This window comes from Bos indicus x Bos taurus, chromosome 1 (assembly GCF_003369695.1).
Source record: "Bos indicus x Bos taurus breed Angus x Brahman F1 hybrid chromosome 1, Bos_hybrid_MaternalHap_v2.0, whole genome shotgun sequence".
NCBI lineage: Eukaryota > Metazoa > Chordata > Mammalia > Artiodactyla > Bovidae > Bos > Bos indicus x Bos taurus.
The window spans coordinates 117,806,673-117,825,456 of record NC_040076.1 but is presented as its reverse complement, the minus strand read 5'-3'; the positions used below and the strand labels follow the sequence as shown (position 1 = coordinate 117,825,456).

The 18,784-nt window shown below is 40.6% G+C and overlaps 1 protein-coding gene across 3 annotated transcripts in view; it reads right to left on the bottom strand.

Moving 5' to 3' along the window:
• Nucleotides 1–18,370, bottom strand: part of ANKUB1 (ankyrin repeat and ubiquitin domain containing 1) — a 30,674-nt gene extending 12,304 nt beyond the window's left edge. The window contains exons 1-3 of one of the 3 annotated variants that reach the window (XM_027543665.1): nucleotides 16,691–18,370; nucleotides 15,245–15,388; nucleotides 6,756–6,972 (exon numbers count right to left, since the gene is read on the bottom strand). In XM_027543665.1, coding sequence (XP_027399466.1) covers nucleotides 6,756–6,972; nucleotides 15,245–15,388; nucleotides 16,691–16,780 — 451 coding nt within the window. In that variant the 5' untranslated portion in view covers nucleotides 16,781–18,370. The remainder of the gene's footprint in view (nucleotides 1–6,755; nucleotides 6,973–15,244; nucleotides 15,389–16,690) is intronic. The other 2 variants (XM_027543666.1, XM_027543667.1) reach the window with 2 other exon arrangements.
• Between the last annotated feature and the right edge of the window lie 414 nt (nucleotides 18,371–18,784).

The following is an 18,784-nucleotide window of genomic DNA, read 5'->3' as shown; positions in this document are numbered from 1 at the left end:
CAGAAGATCGTCTCAGTCACTATGGCTAAAGCAATCTCTGCCACAACCCACCCTCCCCGAAACCCCTTATGCTGTGACCTTACTTTTACTTCTGCATAGTCCCTATCATCAGTACTTGAAATCATTTTACTTGTTTGGACATTTTTTTTTCACAGCCTACTAAAGAGGAAGATCCTTTAGGACTCGCCTCACCACCTGCCACTTGCTGAGTGCTCACAGATGGTCCTGTGTGAGGATACAAGTGCCCACTCCAAGTTTGTTGGCTGACTCACAGGCCACCTCAGTGCCACTGATGGCATCATTGATCACCCCTGTGCCCTCACCCCTGAGTCTGCAAACTCCAGGCAGGCCTCTGCTCCAGCTGCAGATTGCTTCTGCCGGGGACATCACCAGCCAAGGGATCATGCTAGAACCTACTGTTGTGAAAGACAACCTTTCCCCCACAGCCTGCTTTTCCTCCTGTCCCGTGTCTCAGTTTGTGTTACCACCATCTTCCTTCCTTGCTGCCTGAACTGGAAACCTGGGAGTTGTTCTCCATCCCTTCCTTTCTCTCATGCCCCCAACATCTATACAATCACTTGTTTTTCTTTAGTCACTCAGTCATGTCCAGCTGTTTGTGACCCCATAGACTGTAGCCCACCATGCTCCTCTGTCCATGGGATTCTCCAGGCAAGAATACTGAAATGGGTTGCCATTTCCGTTTCCAGGGGATCTCCCCGACCCTGGGATTAAAGCTATGTGTCCTGCCTGGCAGGCAGATTCTTTACCACTGAGCCACCTGGGAAGCTCATACAATGACTAAGACCTGACAGTTTTACTCTTGTTTTCTCACCTCCATCTCAACCAGCTCTATCCTATTTCAGGCCTAGATAATCTCTCACCTAAATCTACCTTGAGAAGCTCCCCACAGCCTCCCCGTCTTTATTCAATTCTCTGCTCAGATGTCATCTCCTGGTCTAGCCAAACATCTACAATAACCTCTCCCCACCTTACCATGCCACTCTCTATTCCCTTCTGCTTTCTTTTATAGTTCTTCATTCTATTTAAAATTGGATATTTTTCTGCTTACTGGATGATGCATGCCTTCCCCACTGAAAAGCAAGCTTGAAGACAGTAGAAACTTTGTTACTTAAAAAAAAAAAAAAAAGACTTTTATTTATTTGGCTTTGGTCTTAATTGCAGCATGCAAGACCTTTAGATGTGGCATGTGGAATCTAGTCTCATGACCAGGGATCGAACCTGTGCCCCCTGCATTGGGTCTTAGCCACTGGACCACCAGGGAAGTCCCTGGAAACTTGCTACTCTTGCTCACAACTCTGTGCTTGTTTTCCCAAAACGTGCCTGGCTCATGGTGGATGATCTAATACTGGGCTCTATTTTAATTATGCTCTTGGGTTGCAAGGAGACCCTCAAGAAAATGGGGCTTATTATATCGAGACAATGACAACATCTTGATTTCTAAGGAACCAAGACACCTCTCAAAATGGGCCATCTCTCCCATGGGTCCCAGGATCTCTCTCTCATGCCCTCTAGGTCTCTTTGTGTGCCTTCCTTTCTCCACTGACAGGCTGCCCTGCTTATTCCTGGAGTTTCTGTCATATCACAACTTTGGCATGCATGCCACGTGGATTTGCTGTAACCCAACCTTACTTCTTGGTGCTTTTCATTTTTCACCCCTACCGATAACCAGTTTTATCTCTCTACATTTCCCAGTTTGAATTCACAAGAATGATAATTAATAATAATAATAACAGTAATATATTGAATATGAATAGCTAATATTCACTGAATGCTTATTATATGTTCTAAGTACATGAATAATTTCACAGTTTAAAATTCACAACAATCCTAAGTGATGGGTTGTATTATTTTCTCCATTTGACAGCTGAGGAAATTGAGGCACTGTAAGATGAAGTGACCCCCAGGTTTTACATAACCAGTAAGTAGTGGAACCAGGTGTTGGACTTGGACAATCTGGCTCGTGGGCCCTTGCTCCTGTCCTCTATGTTATGCTTGTCTCCAAGCGAGACTGTAATTGCCTCAGCTAGGAGAGCTGAGGTCGCTGGACAGCAGATGGATTGATTGCTTTTGACTCAATATGATGGCCCCAGAAGTTGCATGCCAAAGTGATGATGAGACAGTGTGTGACTAGGCTCATCCATGCACATCCTCAGGCTCAGACAGTTCACCATAAATACTTGTAGGTGAGAAAGAAGGAAGGTAGAATATTCATAACGCAGTAATCTTAGAGTCACAGAAGGCTGAAGATAAGAAGATCCACCAGGGCTTCCCTGGTGGCCCAGAGGTATAGAATTTGCAGGGGACATGGGTTCAATCTCTGACCAGGGAACCAAGATCCCACATGCCTCAGGGCATCTCCTGAGCCCTTGCTCTCTGCAACTAGAGAAAGCCCTCTCAAATACCCAGCACAGCCAAAAAAAAAAAAAAAAGGATCCTAAAAGACTAGCCCATGGAGAATTGCCTGAATTACTCAGTGAGCTGGGAGTAGAACTTGGCTTGGAATTCATGTCTCTAGGATTCTTTTGAATGCTTAGAAAGCCTCCTTTTTTCAATTACCTTTCTTCTCTTTCTTTCCTTCTTGCTTCCCTGCTCTTGCCCTTCTTGCCTCCACTTCACAGGTAGACACCCACACAAGTATATGTTCTTCCTACTGATGCCTCTCATGTGGTTTTGTTGTTGTTGTTTGTTTTGTTTTTGATCTCTCCCTTTTGAATGTTACAATCTGTAGTCTTGAAGTGGGGCTCTTCTTCCCTTACTCTTGGCTCTAGGATTTCTTGACCTTGGCCTCATTGTCCTTTGTGGGTTGATTTCTAGTTGACGACGTGTTTACTCACAGAGCCTGATCTGCATTAATACCCTCAAAGCTCCTAGCCTACCTTAACCCTCACAAGTCTGGCCTCAGCTAGGAGAACTCACTCTCTTACTGGAGAATTATGGAATCATTCTGTAGAGATTGAGTAGAAGTTCTACAAATACACTCTAAAAATGCCTTAATAAACATTTTCCAAAACACAGATCATCCCCGACATAATAGATTTGTTTCTCTAAAGCTTCTTGCTGTATTTAAACTTCCTTGTTAAATATTTGAGGACTTTCCTGACAGTCCAGTGGTTAAGACTTCACCTTCCAATGCGGAGAGTATAGGCTTGATCCCTGGTCAGGGAGCTAAGATTCCACATACATTGTGGCCAAAACATAAAAATCAGCAGCAGTATGGTAACAAATTCAATAAAGACTTTTAAAATGGTCCACATCAAGAGAAAATCTTAAAATATTGGATTTCTATGACTAGCACTAGAAACAAGAGACTTTAAACACGGTTCCAAGTGCATTGATATCATCTCCTGACTTAAGTGACTTACTATGTTTTTAATTTCTGAAAATCACTCACACATGAGCATTGAAAGGCTTTAGCTTAGCAGTCTACCCCAGGCCCCTTGGTCCTCCACAGTGAGGCCACATAGTCTCCATTTGAATGACTAGAACAGTCTGAATTTCAGTAGCAGAGGATTTGTTAAGATTGCCGACCAGCAGCTCAGAAGTTTGGTGGAAAGTTGCTCTTCCTGTTTATCCTGCTCAGATGTTGTCCTGTTTTAGTAACTTGCCTTATTCCTCCAGGAATAAGAGACCAAGCCCCCATCTTATGCCTCAGAGCACAAGTCTCATTATTCTACTCTACCTTTGGGGTTTCAGAACTGAGATCCCATCTCTGTTCTCTGAGCTTGGAACTTGGAGAATTCTTATTCTGAATCCCAGTCTCTGGGGTTAGATTTCTCTTACATGTTGACAGAGGCTCCAGTGTCAGCAACCAGCTTGTCTCATTTCCTACCTGTTATGTCATTCATTCATTGATTCCTGGTGGCTCAGACGCAGGGGACATAGGTTGGATCTCTGGGTGGGGAAGATCCCCCAGAGAAGGAAATGACAACCCACTCCAGTATTTTTGCCTGGGAAATTCCATGGACAGAGGAGCTTGGCATGCTATAGTCCACAGGGTCTCAAAGAGTCCGACAGGACTTGACAACTAAATACCAAACAACAAAACAAAAAAAATTCCTGGTGCTATGATTCACCTACCAGGGCCCTGTTGGATCTCCCTAAGGTTCACCTTCTGTCTTCTTCCATCTTACCAATTGTTAATCCAGACTTACCTGCCTATTCCAGGACCCTCACCAGCAGAGTATTTTTCATGAACAAATGTTACAGGTATTCTAACTATTAATTTCAGTTTTTTGTAGTAAAGCAGTTCTAATTTCTCAAAGATCAAAGGTGACAATGGATAGTTTTTCTCTTAATGCTTAACTTTGGCATTTCTAGCAAATTTCTAGGAGAGTTAATAAGTACCATTTATTAGATAATCTTTCCATCCCAATTGAGCTGTAATGCCTCCTTTGTCACACATTAAATTCCTTCATAAGCTTAGGAATTCTGTTAGAAAATAGCTACTTATTTTTAAAGTGCTCTGTTGCTCCAGAAAGTACAACTAAAATTTATAACCAAAAGTAAAACTAATGAGACTTAAACTTAAAGGACTCTTCCTACGTGAACTGTCTAATTCTTTACTCTTAATTTTTTTAAGTGGATTCCCCAACTTGTATATATTTACAAAACCTGGATCCACCCACTCTCTACTTCCAAACCCATCTACCATGCCTCAGCTACGCAGGAAAGCAAGTGCAAGCAACAGTGCCCGTTCTAGGGAATGTCTCCATGCTCTCCCTGTGTGGTCCCTCTATCCCAAGTTCCTGGATTCCTCATGCATACTCTGGGGACAGTATTTGCCTGTCTGATTTGGGCTTTTTCTTTCTGAACGTGGAAACCATGTCTCTGGCTTGGGTTTCCCTTAATGGAAATCAAAACAGAACACTGATCAGAACTTAAAGAGCACAAATAAAATAGGTATCAGTAAAGACACTGGGTTGACAGTAGAAGTTGTTGGAAAGAGCCCAACCCTGAATGTAAGATGACTATTCATTACCCATATGACCTTGAACAAGGTCACTTAACTTTTCTGAGCCTCACTTTTCTCATATATAAAAGGAATTAAAATGGCACAGTAGGTCTCTGACTGGCCTAAAGTCTGGCTGAGGGGCCCTGGAGCCCACCTAGATTTTGAGGCCTGAGCTGACGGGAGCCTTTTCTTGGCATAGTCTCTCAGATGTGATATGCTCAGTCTGGGCCATGAATACATGCCATGAGGTGTTCACAGTGAGAAGTACCAAATGGCGTCATTCTGTCCTGTATAGGTTGATTCAAGAAAAGGTGTATGTGTGTGTGTGTGTGTGTGCATGTTTGTGTCTATTGGACCTATATAACGTGTCACTAAACCTGAAGTCATAAAATTATAAAATCACAAACATTAGGAAATGATTAGCTTTGATCAATGCTTGATAAGTTAATTCTCAGACATTCTATCACCAAAAGAGCCCTTTATCCCTGTATTACTTATCTTCTTCTTAATGCCTGCAACCTTTCTGTCTCCATCCGGTTTATTGGAAATGCTCTCTCTGAGCTCACCAATGACCTTTAAGCCAGAACAAAAGGTTTTTAATCATACACTATCTTTGGTCTTTTACCAGCATCCAGCAGTCTCTTCTTCATCATCTGTGACAATGCGGAATCCCTGTTCTGCTTCCGACTCTGACAGTTTTCTGTATCATTTTCTGACTCCTGTCTACTTATGTCAACTTCAGCACCTCCTTCTTTGAGGATCATTTTAAAGTGTGTTATCCTTGACATACCCTGAGCAAGTAATTTAAGCATATAGAATCTTTTTGTTTTCTTTAAATCTATAAAAATTAGGGGTTGGGGGAATTCCCCGGTGGTCCCATGATTAGGATCCCATAATTCCATTGCAGGTGGCACAGGTTTGATCCTTCATGGGGAAGTAAGATCCTGCATTCCACATGGTGCAACCCAAAAAAAAAAAAAAACAAACAAAAATAGAGGTTGGACCAGGCCATTTCTGAATTCTCCTCAATCTCTAAAGTGTCTCATCATGACCTGAGCAGCACAAGCCTGAAGAAAAGTCACCCTGGTTTTCTCATTTATCCATTGTCATTTCATTAAATAACTAGGTCATAAGCTGCTTGAAGACAAATGCCACTTCTGTAGTGTGGTACGTGCGTGCTCAGTCATGTCCGACTCTTTGCGACCCCATGGACTGTAGCCTTTCAGGCTCCTCTGTCCACAGGGTTCTTCAGGCAAGAATACTGGAGTGGGTTACCATGCCCTCCTCCAGGGGATCTTCCCAACCCAGGGATTGAACCTGCATTTCCTGCATCTCCTGCATTGCAGGGGGATTCTTTACCGCTGAGCCACTGGGGAATCTCTTGAGACTGTGAGAAGGTTCTTATTTCTTAGTCTACAGACCCAGACAACAAAGAGGGGTGTGTTGGTTTTTTTTTCGCTGTGCTGGGTCTTCAGTGTGGCGTGCAGGGTTCTCTAGTTGTGGTGAGCAGGTTTACTTAGTTGCCCCAAAGCATGTGGGGCTCTTAGTTCCTTGCACAGGAATGGAACCCGTGTCCCTGCATTGGAAGGTGGATTCTTTATCTCTGGACCACCAGGGGTACCCCCCCAAAGAAGTGGGGTAATTTACATAAATTTGATAATTTACATCCACACTGCACCTATAGAGGTTTTAGTTTAGAAACAACCCCTGCTCCTGTTGTGCATCTGGTATCAAAGAACCCGAGTGCTGAGCAGTAGGTGCTATCACACGTCGTGGGGGGTACCGAGTTCTGTCTGGTAGTCCCTGAGCAGGTTGCAGTCGTACATCTCCAGTCCCTCTGGAGTCCGAAGACAGAAGACACTCACGGGGAAGCCACATCTCAGAGCTATCAGTGTTCTCAGATCAGACACTTTTTTACCAAGAAGGGAAATGTCCTCCCTGATGGCCATGGTCTCTTGGGTCACAGCGTTGAACACACAGAGAGTGGGCTTATCTTCCTCCTAAGGGAAGAGAAAAGGAGAGAACTCAGGAATACGTCTTATCTGGGGGTTGGGATGAGGGACAAGCATCTTGGAGTGTTGCTGTCAGTGCCTCTAGCTCCTACAGCATGGGTACTAAGGTTGCAAGCAAGAGCCATTGAGGTGCCTTGACTTCTGGCCTGAGTCTCACGCTTCTGTCTGAAGATATTTGTGAGCCCTGCTGGAGTAGGATATAGCAACTCACTCCAGTATTCTTGCCTGGAGAATCCCATGGATAGAGGAGCCTAGTCCATGGGGTCACAAAGAAGCGACTTAGCATGGCTTTGAGAAAAGTGAAGGAGACTTGGCAGGGCTTTGAGTCCCTTCTTACTTTTTACCTATGGGCCCAGATACCAAGAGGAGTGGTGATCATATATCCCATGCTCTGCTTCTGGAGGTGTTAGTTTAGTAACAGTTCCTCCATCATGATGTACTTTAATATGGAAATACTGTAGATTCTAAACCTCAGCCAATTAAATTCTTTCTAGGAGGTTGTCTCTGGGGAGTGGGACTGAGCTCAGGGTAGGAGTAGAATTTTGCTTATCATTTTATGCTCTTCCTCTTCTGTATGGTTTGACTTTTTTTTTTTTTTGTTTCCAAATAACTGCATGTATTTACTTTTACTGCTTTAAAAAGGGAAGTACTCGGGAAGATCCCCTGGAGAAGGAAATGGCAACCCACTCCAGTATTCTTGCCTGGAAAATCCCATGGATGGAGGAGCGTGGCAGGCTACATATCATGGGGTCGAAAAGAGTCCAATACGACTAAACGACTTCACTTTCACTTTTCACTAAATAAAAGTGACAAAAGTTTCCTTTGCTCCTTTTGTTTTGTAATCTAAGATGGAACTCAGATATCTGAGAGTTAAGAAGGAATGTTTAGGAGAATATTAATCTGTTAAGACAGTTAAATCAATCAGACCAGAACTAAAAAAATGTAGCAATAGGGGCCAATGGGGAAAGGGTGGGAAGGAAAGGTTACTAAAATTTTCGTTTTACAACCACCACAACAAAAAAGAAACTGGCTTTACTTTCTCTTTAGCGGATTCAGGAAGATCTTGTTTTTCTTTAGCGTGATGCTGCCACAGCAGGTGTCAGCTCACGGAGCTGCCACCCAGGGTCCCAGTAACTGGTTTCACAGGGCCTTGAACAAAACTGGGAAGCTGGCCTGCCTCCAGGTTCCTCAAGGGACTGCTCCAACGTCACTGCTCCCTTGCCCAACTCCTGCTCCCCTCCCCCTTCTTCCTATCAGAACTGTCTTGGGTTTCTGCAGGAACCCCTCCCTGCTTCAGGTTTGTAATACCTGAAATTCGTTGTGCGCCTCCCAGATAACACATTGCCACAATGTGAGCAACATGCAGATATCTCTGAAAGAGCCTTTAAGGAGTAGTGTTATTGAGGATCACTTAGGCTGTGGTGCTCTTATCTGAGGTCCATTTCAGGGACTCAGATCACCAGGAGCAGTTCAGCTCTCTTCTGCTGAGCTAATCTGCAGGCAGAGCTGCTCGCTGAATTTTAAGTGCTTAGAACCATTTTCCTCAACAGCTCCTCATAAACTCCCTCAGTAAACACTGAAAGGACACAGAGTCACCCTTTGTCTTTCATCATGCTCCTGTTTTCCTATAGCTCCATCAAGGCTCCTAACCCATATGACGTTTATAGCCAGGAAGAAATTCCTATGAAATCTGAATAAAAAGATAGGGAGGAAGAGAGAAAAATTCTATTTTATGTGATAGTTATTTCTTATTTCTTTTATGATTACTCTGATTTCCCTAAAGTTAGCCCTTGATCTGGGTTTTAATTTATATTTAGAATTAAATGCAGAATGTACCAACAAAACAGCAAAGCCCCAAATCACCCTTAATAACTAACTAACTGCTATTGGATGTTAGAAAAATAAGTTTAAAAGGTACTTTTCAGAATATGAATAAATATTTGCCTCCTTCATGCTAACCTGGGTATTTTGGAAACTGTCACTTGAGTTTTGTTCATTGTTGTCACCAGCGCCTAGACTAGTACCCAGTACAGAGTGGACTGTCCATAAATATGTATTGAATAAATAATTCATAACACATCTGGAACACAGTTCTCATTGCACTATTTTAACTCTGTATTTTTACCATTTTATAGCTTTGTTTTTGTAGGAAACCCATATTAAGTTCACTAACCCATTTTAGTTCACTAACCCATTTTAGAAGGATACAGAAACCAGGTGTGCTGTAGTCCATAGGGTCACAAAGAACTGGACATGACTTTATTGGAAGGACTGATGCTGAGGCTGAAACTCCAATACTTTGGCCACCTCATTCGAAGAGTTGACTCATTGGAAAAGACCCTGATGCTGGGAGGGATTGGGGGCAAGAGGAGAAGGGGACGACAGAGGATGAGATGGCTGGATGGCATCACCTGAGTTTGGGTGAATTCTGGGAGTTGGTGATGGACAGGGAGGCCTGGTGTGCTGCGATTCATGGGGTGGCAAAGAGTCAGACACGACTGAGCGACTGAACTGAACTAACTAAACTAGCAACTGAACAACAGTTTAAGTTCTACTGAGGCATACCAATTGGTGATGCTTCTTCATATTGGTTTTACAGAGAAGGAGCAGGTAACCGTTGATTAACAGCAACTTGATGACTCACCTTATCTATTTATAAAAAAGGCATTTATCTATATAATATCCCTCCCTGAATGTTCTGAACATTGAAACACTGGTAGTTATACCCAAGAAAGTCAGATGCTGTTAAATAAGCAATTCCATAAACAAACCATTATTGACAAATGTAAAATTAGATTTTCCACTTTACAAGCAAACCAAGGCACCATGGTAAGAGGTACATACAAAGTGTCTTACTTTTCAGTAAAGAAAATACATAGATCTATTTCATGCATGCGTTCACGCTCAGTTGCTCAGTTACTCTTTGCAACCGTATGGACTGTAGCCCACCAGGCTCCTCTGTCCATGGGATTCTCCAGGCAAGAATACTGGAGTGGGTTGCCATGCCCTCCTCTAGGGGATCTTCCTGACCCAGGAATCAAACCTACATTGCAGGCTAATTCTTTACTGCTAAGCCACAGGGGAAATTCTCTAAATATAATTCTGCCAGAGAAGGAGAAAATAAAGATCATTAAGCATCTGTGGAACTTGGGTTTTTAACTAAACCCTTCATGTTGGCCAGTCCTGTGACTTGTAATCCTATTCTTCCTGGACTCTCTGGAAGAGTCTTCTACCTCTACATTTGATTCTTGTCATTAGTAGTTTAGAACTTTAGGGAAGGTTTAGAGTTCAGTGCAAAGGCAGCTTGTATCACTGTGATGGATGATGCTTAATTGGCAGAAGATATGAAATATTTTTGTAAGTAAAATTATGAACATTGGTTGCTTTGGGGAGGGAAACTGGGGGCCAAAGGTAAGAGAGAGACTTTTTATTGTATATCCTTCTGTAACATTTGAATTGAGCACCATGTGAATGTACTACCTGGTCAAAAATAAATAAAAATTTTAAATAAGGAAAATAAAGTCAGTGCTTAGCTAAGTAAAAGTTTATACTATATAGTATATATATACTTAGTTGATACTGTGGCTGCTGCTGCTAAGTTGCTTCAGTTGTGTCCAACTCTATGCGACCCCATAGACAGCAGCCCACCAGGCTCCCCTGTCCCTGGGATTCTCCAGGCAAGAACACTGGAGTGGGTTGCCATTTCCTTCTCCAATGCATGAAAGTGAAGAGTGAAAGTGAAGTCGCTCAGTCGTGTCTGACTCTTAGCGACCCCATGGACTGTAGCCCACCAGGCTCCTCCATCCATGGGATTTTCCAGGCAAGAGTACTGCAGTGGGGTGCCATTGCCTTCCCTGTAGTTTATATTGCTGCTGCTAAGTCGCTTGAAAGACATTTAAGAAATAACATGGAATTTAATCTGCTTAAATGTATTATACTACTATTTTCTGAATATTAGAGGGAGAAAAGCAGAAGAAATTGTTTTTATTTCCTTTTCTGATGATTAGGTATCTTTCAAAAACATAAAAACAATACCTCTAAAATAAGAAACAAGAAAAGGATGCCCGCTCTTGCCACTCTTATGCAATGTATTGGAAGCTCTAGTCAGAGCAATTAAGCAAAAAAAAAAAAAAAAGAGAGAGAGAGAGAGAGATGAAAGGCATTCAAATTGGAAAGGAAGATGTAAAGCTGTCACAATTTATGGATGACTTGATTTTGTATAGAGAAAAGCCTGAAGACTCTACAAAAAAAGCTATTAGAAATAATAAACAAAGTTACAGAGTACAAAATCAACTTTCAAAAATCAACTCTACAAAAAAAGCTATTAGAAATAATAAACAAAGTTACAGAGTACAAAATCAACTTTCAAAGATCTAGGGACTTCCTTGATGGTCCAGTGGTTGAGAATCCACTTTGCAATTCAGGGGATGCAAGTTCGATCCCTAGTTGGGGAACTAAGATCCCACATGCCCTGAGGCACCTAAGCTCACGTGCCACAATAAGAGAACCCAAACGCCACAGTGAAGATCCGCTGTGCCACAACTAAAGACCCAATGCATCCAAATAAGTCAGTTCAGTTCAGCCGCTCAGTCGTGTCTGACTCTTTGCAACCACATGGACTGCAGCATGCCAGGCCTCCCTATTCATCACCAATTCCTGGAGTTTACTCAAACTCATGTCCATTGAGTCAGTGATGCAATCCAACCATCTCATCCTCTGTCATCCCCTTCCCCTCCTGCCCCCAATCTTCCCCAGCATCAGAGTCTTTTCAAATGAGTCAGCTCTTCACATCAGGTGGCCAAAGTATTGGAGTTTCAGCTTCAACATCAGTCCTTCCAATGAACACCCAGGACTGATCCCCTTTAGAATGGACTGGTTGGATGTCCTTGCAGTCCAAGGGACTCTCAAGAGTCTTCTCCAGCACCACAGTTCACAAGCATCAATTGTTCGGCATTCAGCTTTCTTCACAGTCCAACTCTCACATCCATACCTGACCACTGGAAAAACCATAGCCTTAACTAGACAGACCTTTGTTGGCAAAGTAATGTCTCTGTGTAATGCCAAATAAGTAAGTAAATATTAAAATGCTACTCTCTCAATTCATCCCACCCTCTCCTTGCCCTTTAAGAGGGAGGAGATATATATATACTTATGGCTGATTCATGTTGTATGGCAGAAACCAGCAGAACAATTACCATCCAAAGGGAAAAAAAAAGAACAAATAAAAGACAAAAAATCTGTTGCATTTCTAAATGCTAACAATGAATTAGCAGAAAGAGAAATTAAGAAAGCAATCCCATTTATAATCACAATGAAAAGGATAAAATACCTAGGAACAAATTTAACCAAGGAGGTGAAAGACTTGTACACTGAAAGCTCTAAAACTGTTGAATGAAACTGAAGACAACACAAAGAAATAGAAAGATAATCCATTAATTCTAAGAATCAGTATGATCAGACACCTGAAACTAACACAACATTGTAAATCAACTGTACGCCAATAAAGTTTTTTTTAAAGTTGACTGGTTGTGACAGAGAGTATATGGCCTACAAATCCTAAAATATTTACTATCTAACCTTCTGCAAAGAAAAAAAAAACAAAACTTTGCCAATTCTTATGTTAGATAATTATATCTCAGCAATGTTGAAAATCCTGGCTTGAGTATTACCATAGTTTTGTAAGAGAATGTTGTTCTTGCTTCATAATACACACTTAAGTATTTAGAAAAAAAGTCAACATTATTAAAATGTTCATAATAACTAAAACAGTCTACAGAGTCAATGCAATCTCCATCGAGGTCCCAAGGACATTTCTCATAGAACTGGAACAACAATAACAAAAAAATCCTAAAACTTATATGGAACTACGGAAGATACTGAATAGCCAAAGCAGTTTGGAGACAAAAAGAACAAAAAAGTTGAAGATATCACACATTCTGGTTTCAAACTATACTACAAAGCTATATTAATAAAAATGGCATGGTATTGACAAAAATAGATTCATGGAATAGAATCGAGAGCTCCAAAATAAACCCACACATATATGGACAATTAATTTACACGAAAGGAGTAAAGAATATAAAATGGAGAAAGGATGGTCTCTTCAATAAATGTTGAGAAAACTGGAAAACCACATGCAAAAAAAGAAGAAAGAAAAAAGAAAGAAACTACATCAATATCTCCTACCACGCACAAAAGTCAACTCAAAATAGATTAAAGACTTAAATGTAGGACCTGAAACCATAAAATGGAATAGAAGAGAACATAGGCAGTATGCTCTTGGACATTAGTCTTAGTAATATCTTTCTAGGTATGTCTCCTCAGGCAAGAGAAACAAAAAGAAAACAGTACTACATCAAACTATCGAACTAAAAAGCCTCTGCACAGCAAAACAGTAATTCAAAAACATATAGGTACCCCTGCCCGTGTTCATTGCAGCATCATTTACCATAGCCAAGATATGGAAACAAGCCTAACTGCCCATCAACAAAAGAATGGATAAAGAAGATGTGGTGTTGTGTGTGTGTATATATGTGTATATATATATATATATATGTATGTGTATATATATATGTATGTATATATATTTATGTGTGTGTGTGTGTGTGTGTACAATGGAACTACTTGGCCATAAAATTATTAAATCTTGCCATTTACAACAACATGATGGACCCAGAGGATTTTATGCTAAGTAAAATCAGACAGATGGAGAAAGACAAATATCATATGATATTTGTCCATGTGGAATACAAAAAGCAAACTAGCGACACCAAAAAAATGAACAAATCAAACCAAAGACATAGATACAGTGAACAGAGTAGTGGTTAGCAGACAGGAAGAAGTGGAGGTAAAGGGGTGTGACATGGGTAAAGGGGATCAGTGGTACAGAGATGAATGGAAACTAAATTTCTAGTGACAAGCATGTTATAGAGTTTACAAAAGTAGAAATATAATATTGTATGCATTAAAATTATATAATATTATAAACAAATGTTGTGGCAATGAAAAATAAACTTTAAAGATATATGAACAAATGCTTATAAGATATTACAAACACATATAAAAATATGGTCTTTTTATTTACCTAAATGGGGATCAAACAATGTTTATTTTTCTGTGACTTATCTTTACTACATAATAGTAGATATTTTAGAATATTCCTTTTAAAAATAGACTTCCCAGTTAGTCTATCAGTAAAATACATGAAACCAAAGAGTTAGCTTTAGCTACCATTAACATTTTCTAAATGCTAAATATGAGAAAATTAGTGCCCTGTTTAGCCAAGAATATGTACCTTACTATGTTCCTTGAGGTTGGTGTTTTCATATGGAGTAGAGAACTAGTACTGAATACTATTTCTATCTTAGAGAGCAACTCTTATATTGCTTGTCTCTTTGAGAAATTGTTAAAAGTTAAGGATCCTTTGCCCTAAAAGTCTCCAGGTACATAGTTTTGCATATTTTGCCATTTTAGGATTTTGTTCTTAAAGCCCAGCCATGGATCCCAAATTAAGCACCACTGATTATGGACAGTATAAATGGAAAATGCTGTCTCCGTTTGTACGTACAGCTAATTCATGAATGGCTGTGCTGATGAATTTGAGTGTAGAAACTGCCCCTTCATTTTTATTGTTACGGAGAATTTCTTCCCTTTCCTCATTCCCATAATCCATTGTAAGCCCAAAGAAGTGACTTAACCTTCTTTCTCTCACATCAGTATTCTAGATCTGCTCCTCGGTCTTGCTTCCATATTGGTTTAGGGGTTGCTCTGTGATGACTATTTTGGGGCAGGCAACTTATGGGGAAAGAGGAGGGAAAGGAAAAAAGGGGTCAATGAGGGAACTCTATCCAGTCTCCATGCCTTGTTTGCCTTACTGCATGGATTTTTGCCTAAGACTAGTTTTACAAGTGGAAGAGAGGGCAAAGCAAGAAGAGAAAACCTCTTCCTAAGTTATGAAATCACTTTGGTTGTATTATCCATAAGAAAGGGAAATCACTCAGTCATGTCCAACTCTTTGCGACCCCATGGACTGTAGCCCACCAGGCTCCTCTGTCCATGGGATTTTCCAGGCAGGAGTACTGGAGTGGGTTGTCATTTCCTTCTCCAGGGGATCAAGGGATCTTCTCCACCCAGGAATCGAACCCAGGTCTCCTGCATCGTAGGCAGACGCTTTACCATCTGAGCCACGAGGGAAGTCCGTAAGTTTATTCAAAATGAGGTAGACATCTTGGACAAATGTTACTCTGTTCATCCATCATACCTTAACAAAGCATTTGAGAGTTGAACAAAAAGATATTCCAACATCAGCAAGACTCCAGCTGTCCTTTAGAGCTGCTCCAGCATACGTCAGCTCCAGATACCTCCTGCCTTGTTCATCTTCAGAGAGAGGAATGTGGAAATAATCCTTTAAAATCAATAGCATATTATGAAAACAGCACATCTCTACATTACTAGACCAGCCATGTAATCTCTTTTCTTTTACATTTTCCACTGAGTATTATAAAATTGTTTAGGAGAGAAGGAAGAAGTCTTAGACAGGGGTTCTTAACTTAGAGTCTTTAGATATTCCCAAAAGTTTATGGATAGAATTTAGATGGGAAAAACTGTATTTGGGTTTTATTAACTCCAAATAAAATTGGAATTTTCCTTATGTATATAGGCAACAAACTAAAGTAGCCATAATTGCCTGTTCCTGTGACTTTGTCACCAATAGAAATCACAGATAGCTTCATATCCCATTATAGTTGCTGCAGATATCTCAAAATACTTATACTGATCTCCTTTGAAAGTATAATAGTTATGAGACACACTTCAAACACTTGCTGTGTTAATAAGGAAACCCACATGTCACCAATTTGTTTTCTAATTTTTGAAAATTGTATTTCAATATAACCGGTTTCCTTTTTGTGGATATGCATTTTATTTTATGCATTTAAAAAGGAGTCCATAGGCTTCACCAGACTGCCTAAGGGATCCATGACACATAAAGGTTAAGAGCCTCTATGTTAGAAGATCTAGATTTTAGAGCTCATAGTAATTACTAAATATCATATAACTATGATTCAATAAATGCTCCTCAGCAAGTGGGAATAAATCATCTCCAGTTAAATACCATTTGATGGTCAGTTCCTAAATATTTGTCTTAATTTCCCACTTTAGAGTGAGTATTTATAAGAAACTTTTAAGAAAAGTACTGCACCCAAATTATTTCTTATTCTGGCTCTGTGATCCTAGGTTAAATGGTCAACCTCTCTGAACTGCAGTTATTCCTGGATGCAAAGTGAGACTGTAGCCCCAAAGTCCCCTCTGCATCCCAAGTCCTTTGGTTCTTTATAGTTGTTTGCTCTACACACAAGCCATTGTCTGATAACTGGCATGTTCTACTTACCTAGCCTAGAGGTAGTGTTTTGTTTTTCTCCTTTTATGAAGAATTGCAGTACTACTATCTGGCCAATGCACAAACTTATGAATCTTATAAAGAGAAGTTAAACTTTTCCCCCCCCTGAGAATTTTCCTGTCTAGCATATTTACAGTTAACATTATCTAACAAATGATTATGTAAGCAAACAATGATATTTTCAAGTAGTTTTACTTCCCTGTTTGCTGAAAATGTACCCAATAATATCTTTACCCCACATACAGTTTAAACTTCACTGCGTAGTTAAAATTAATACACATCTTAGTGGCTCAGGGACAAAATACGTACCTTTATCATCAGCTTGACAGCCTCCACAGTTTTGTCTGTTGAAACATCAAACGGTTCAAAAGATCCCTCAAAGGCTATGAAAATTCTCATTTTCTCAAAAGAAGAAGCTTTTCCCCAAAATTCTATTGTATAGCTGGGAGAATCTCAATTCACAATTAAAAATGATGGCCGGGGCCACTGTTACTGTCCAGCCTCAAAGGCGAGCTGAGAGAACGTGGAGAGAGCAGTCGTGCAGTGCCGCAGTCTCGGGTGACACTCGCAGCAGCTCCGGTGGAGGAAATTAATCTCTGCAGATGGCATTAGTCAACAGGCACCTGTTCCTCTATTAGGGAAACCAGCATGCTTGACAATGGTTGAGGCAAGTGTGAACAGGTGTCAAGCATGTAACACAAAAATGCCACATGTGAATTATAATTTGTGATGTGACCACCATCCACTGACCCTTGAATCCACAGTCGCCCAAGTACAACTGACCAAATGACCTTTTGAAAGAGGTATTTGATTGGGATGCCTTGACACAGAGTAAAGCAAAACAGAGTTGATTTTCTTGAATGTGACCATCCTGGAAGTTCTCTGTAAATAACTCTGAGCTGAAGCATTCTGGTTTCCATAACAACTTTGTGTACTTGCTCCCCGGCGGTATTTCTAATCCTGCCACGGGGTACAGAACAATACCCACTTGCACCAGGGAGATGAATGTGTAGGCAAATGACTCTGTGGTTTCCCCTTCTCTGCATAATAGGATCTGCCCAATAACAACACAATACAGTTGGTATTTCTTTTAGTCCTTGCCCTTATGTTATTTAGAACAATTTACCATTGTTATCTCCTTCAACTTCCCTTAGTGTTGGTGGAAAATATTTCAAACCCCTCTCAAAAAAATGAGCAAACATATTAAGCACTATTACTCAAGTTTATAGAGTAAGCATTTTACTGGAGCTTAATTCTGACTCTCCTTTGAAATCCACAGTATTATACACCGTGTTTAATGTTATTATGTCTGATCATTTTTTCATATACATAAATCCTGTTTTCTTCCTGAAATTCCTCCCAATCTGGGAGAGAATCCCTATCTTACATTTCTTTTTATTCTTAACAGCACTTAGCATAATGTCAGTCACATGATAGGTGCTCAGTAAATTTAACTCTTGATTAATTCTATTCTGATTCCCAGTCTGAGTTCCAATTATAAGAAACTTGAGAAAACGGAAAACATAAAATGGTAAAGGATTTCATCCCCAAACTGATTATTTTGCCTCATATGTTTCAAGTGTTGCAATGTGATGATACCTTCTTATGCTTTCAACATTTTGATTGAAAGAATATTAAGACAGGAAGTAGTTTTAACACTGTTTTGGTGTCTTGCTTACCCTCCCTCACCCCCTCCAGCTGCAGTTACTGTTGACTGCTAAAGGCTTATAGCTACACCATGTTTTCCAAAGAATTGCCCACAGTTGATGGGAGCTGTCTTGCCAGGAAAGCTAAGCACTCCCTTCAATAATTGACCTCAGAAGTCATTTTGTAGCCCACTGTCTTACATCAAGGGGTGAAAATTCTGCAAAGAATCCCTGCGGAACAGGCCATAGCTGGACTTTAACTGAAATTACATTTTTCCTTCGCTCTTTGTTTTTTCCCAATCCTGCATAATTCTCTTCCTTTCTAAGGTTTTCTTTTCTTTTTATTTATTTATTTATCTTTGGCTTCTCTGAGTCTTTGTTGCTTTGCATGGAGTTTTCTCTAATTGCACTTCCCTGGTGGTCTAGACAGTAAAGAATATGCCTACAATGCAGGAGACCCAGGTTCACTCCCTGAGTTGGGAAGATCCCCCAGAGAAGGGAATGGCAACCCACTTCAGTATTCTTGCCTGGAGAATTCCATGGATAGATGGGCCTGGAGGGCTATAGTCTGTGGGGTCACAAATCGTCAGAGCAGACTAAGTGACTAACACTTTCACTTTTCTCTAGTTGCTGCAAGTGGAGGCTACTCTTTGTTGTGGTGCCCATTGCATTGCGCAGGCTTCTCGTTGTGAAGCTCAAGTTCTAGGCCCACAGGCTTCAGTATTTGGAGCACATAGGCTCAGTAGTTGTGGCTCAC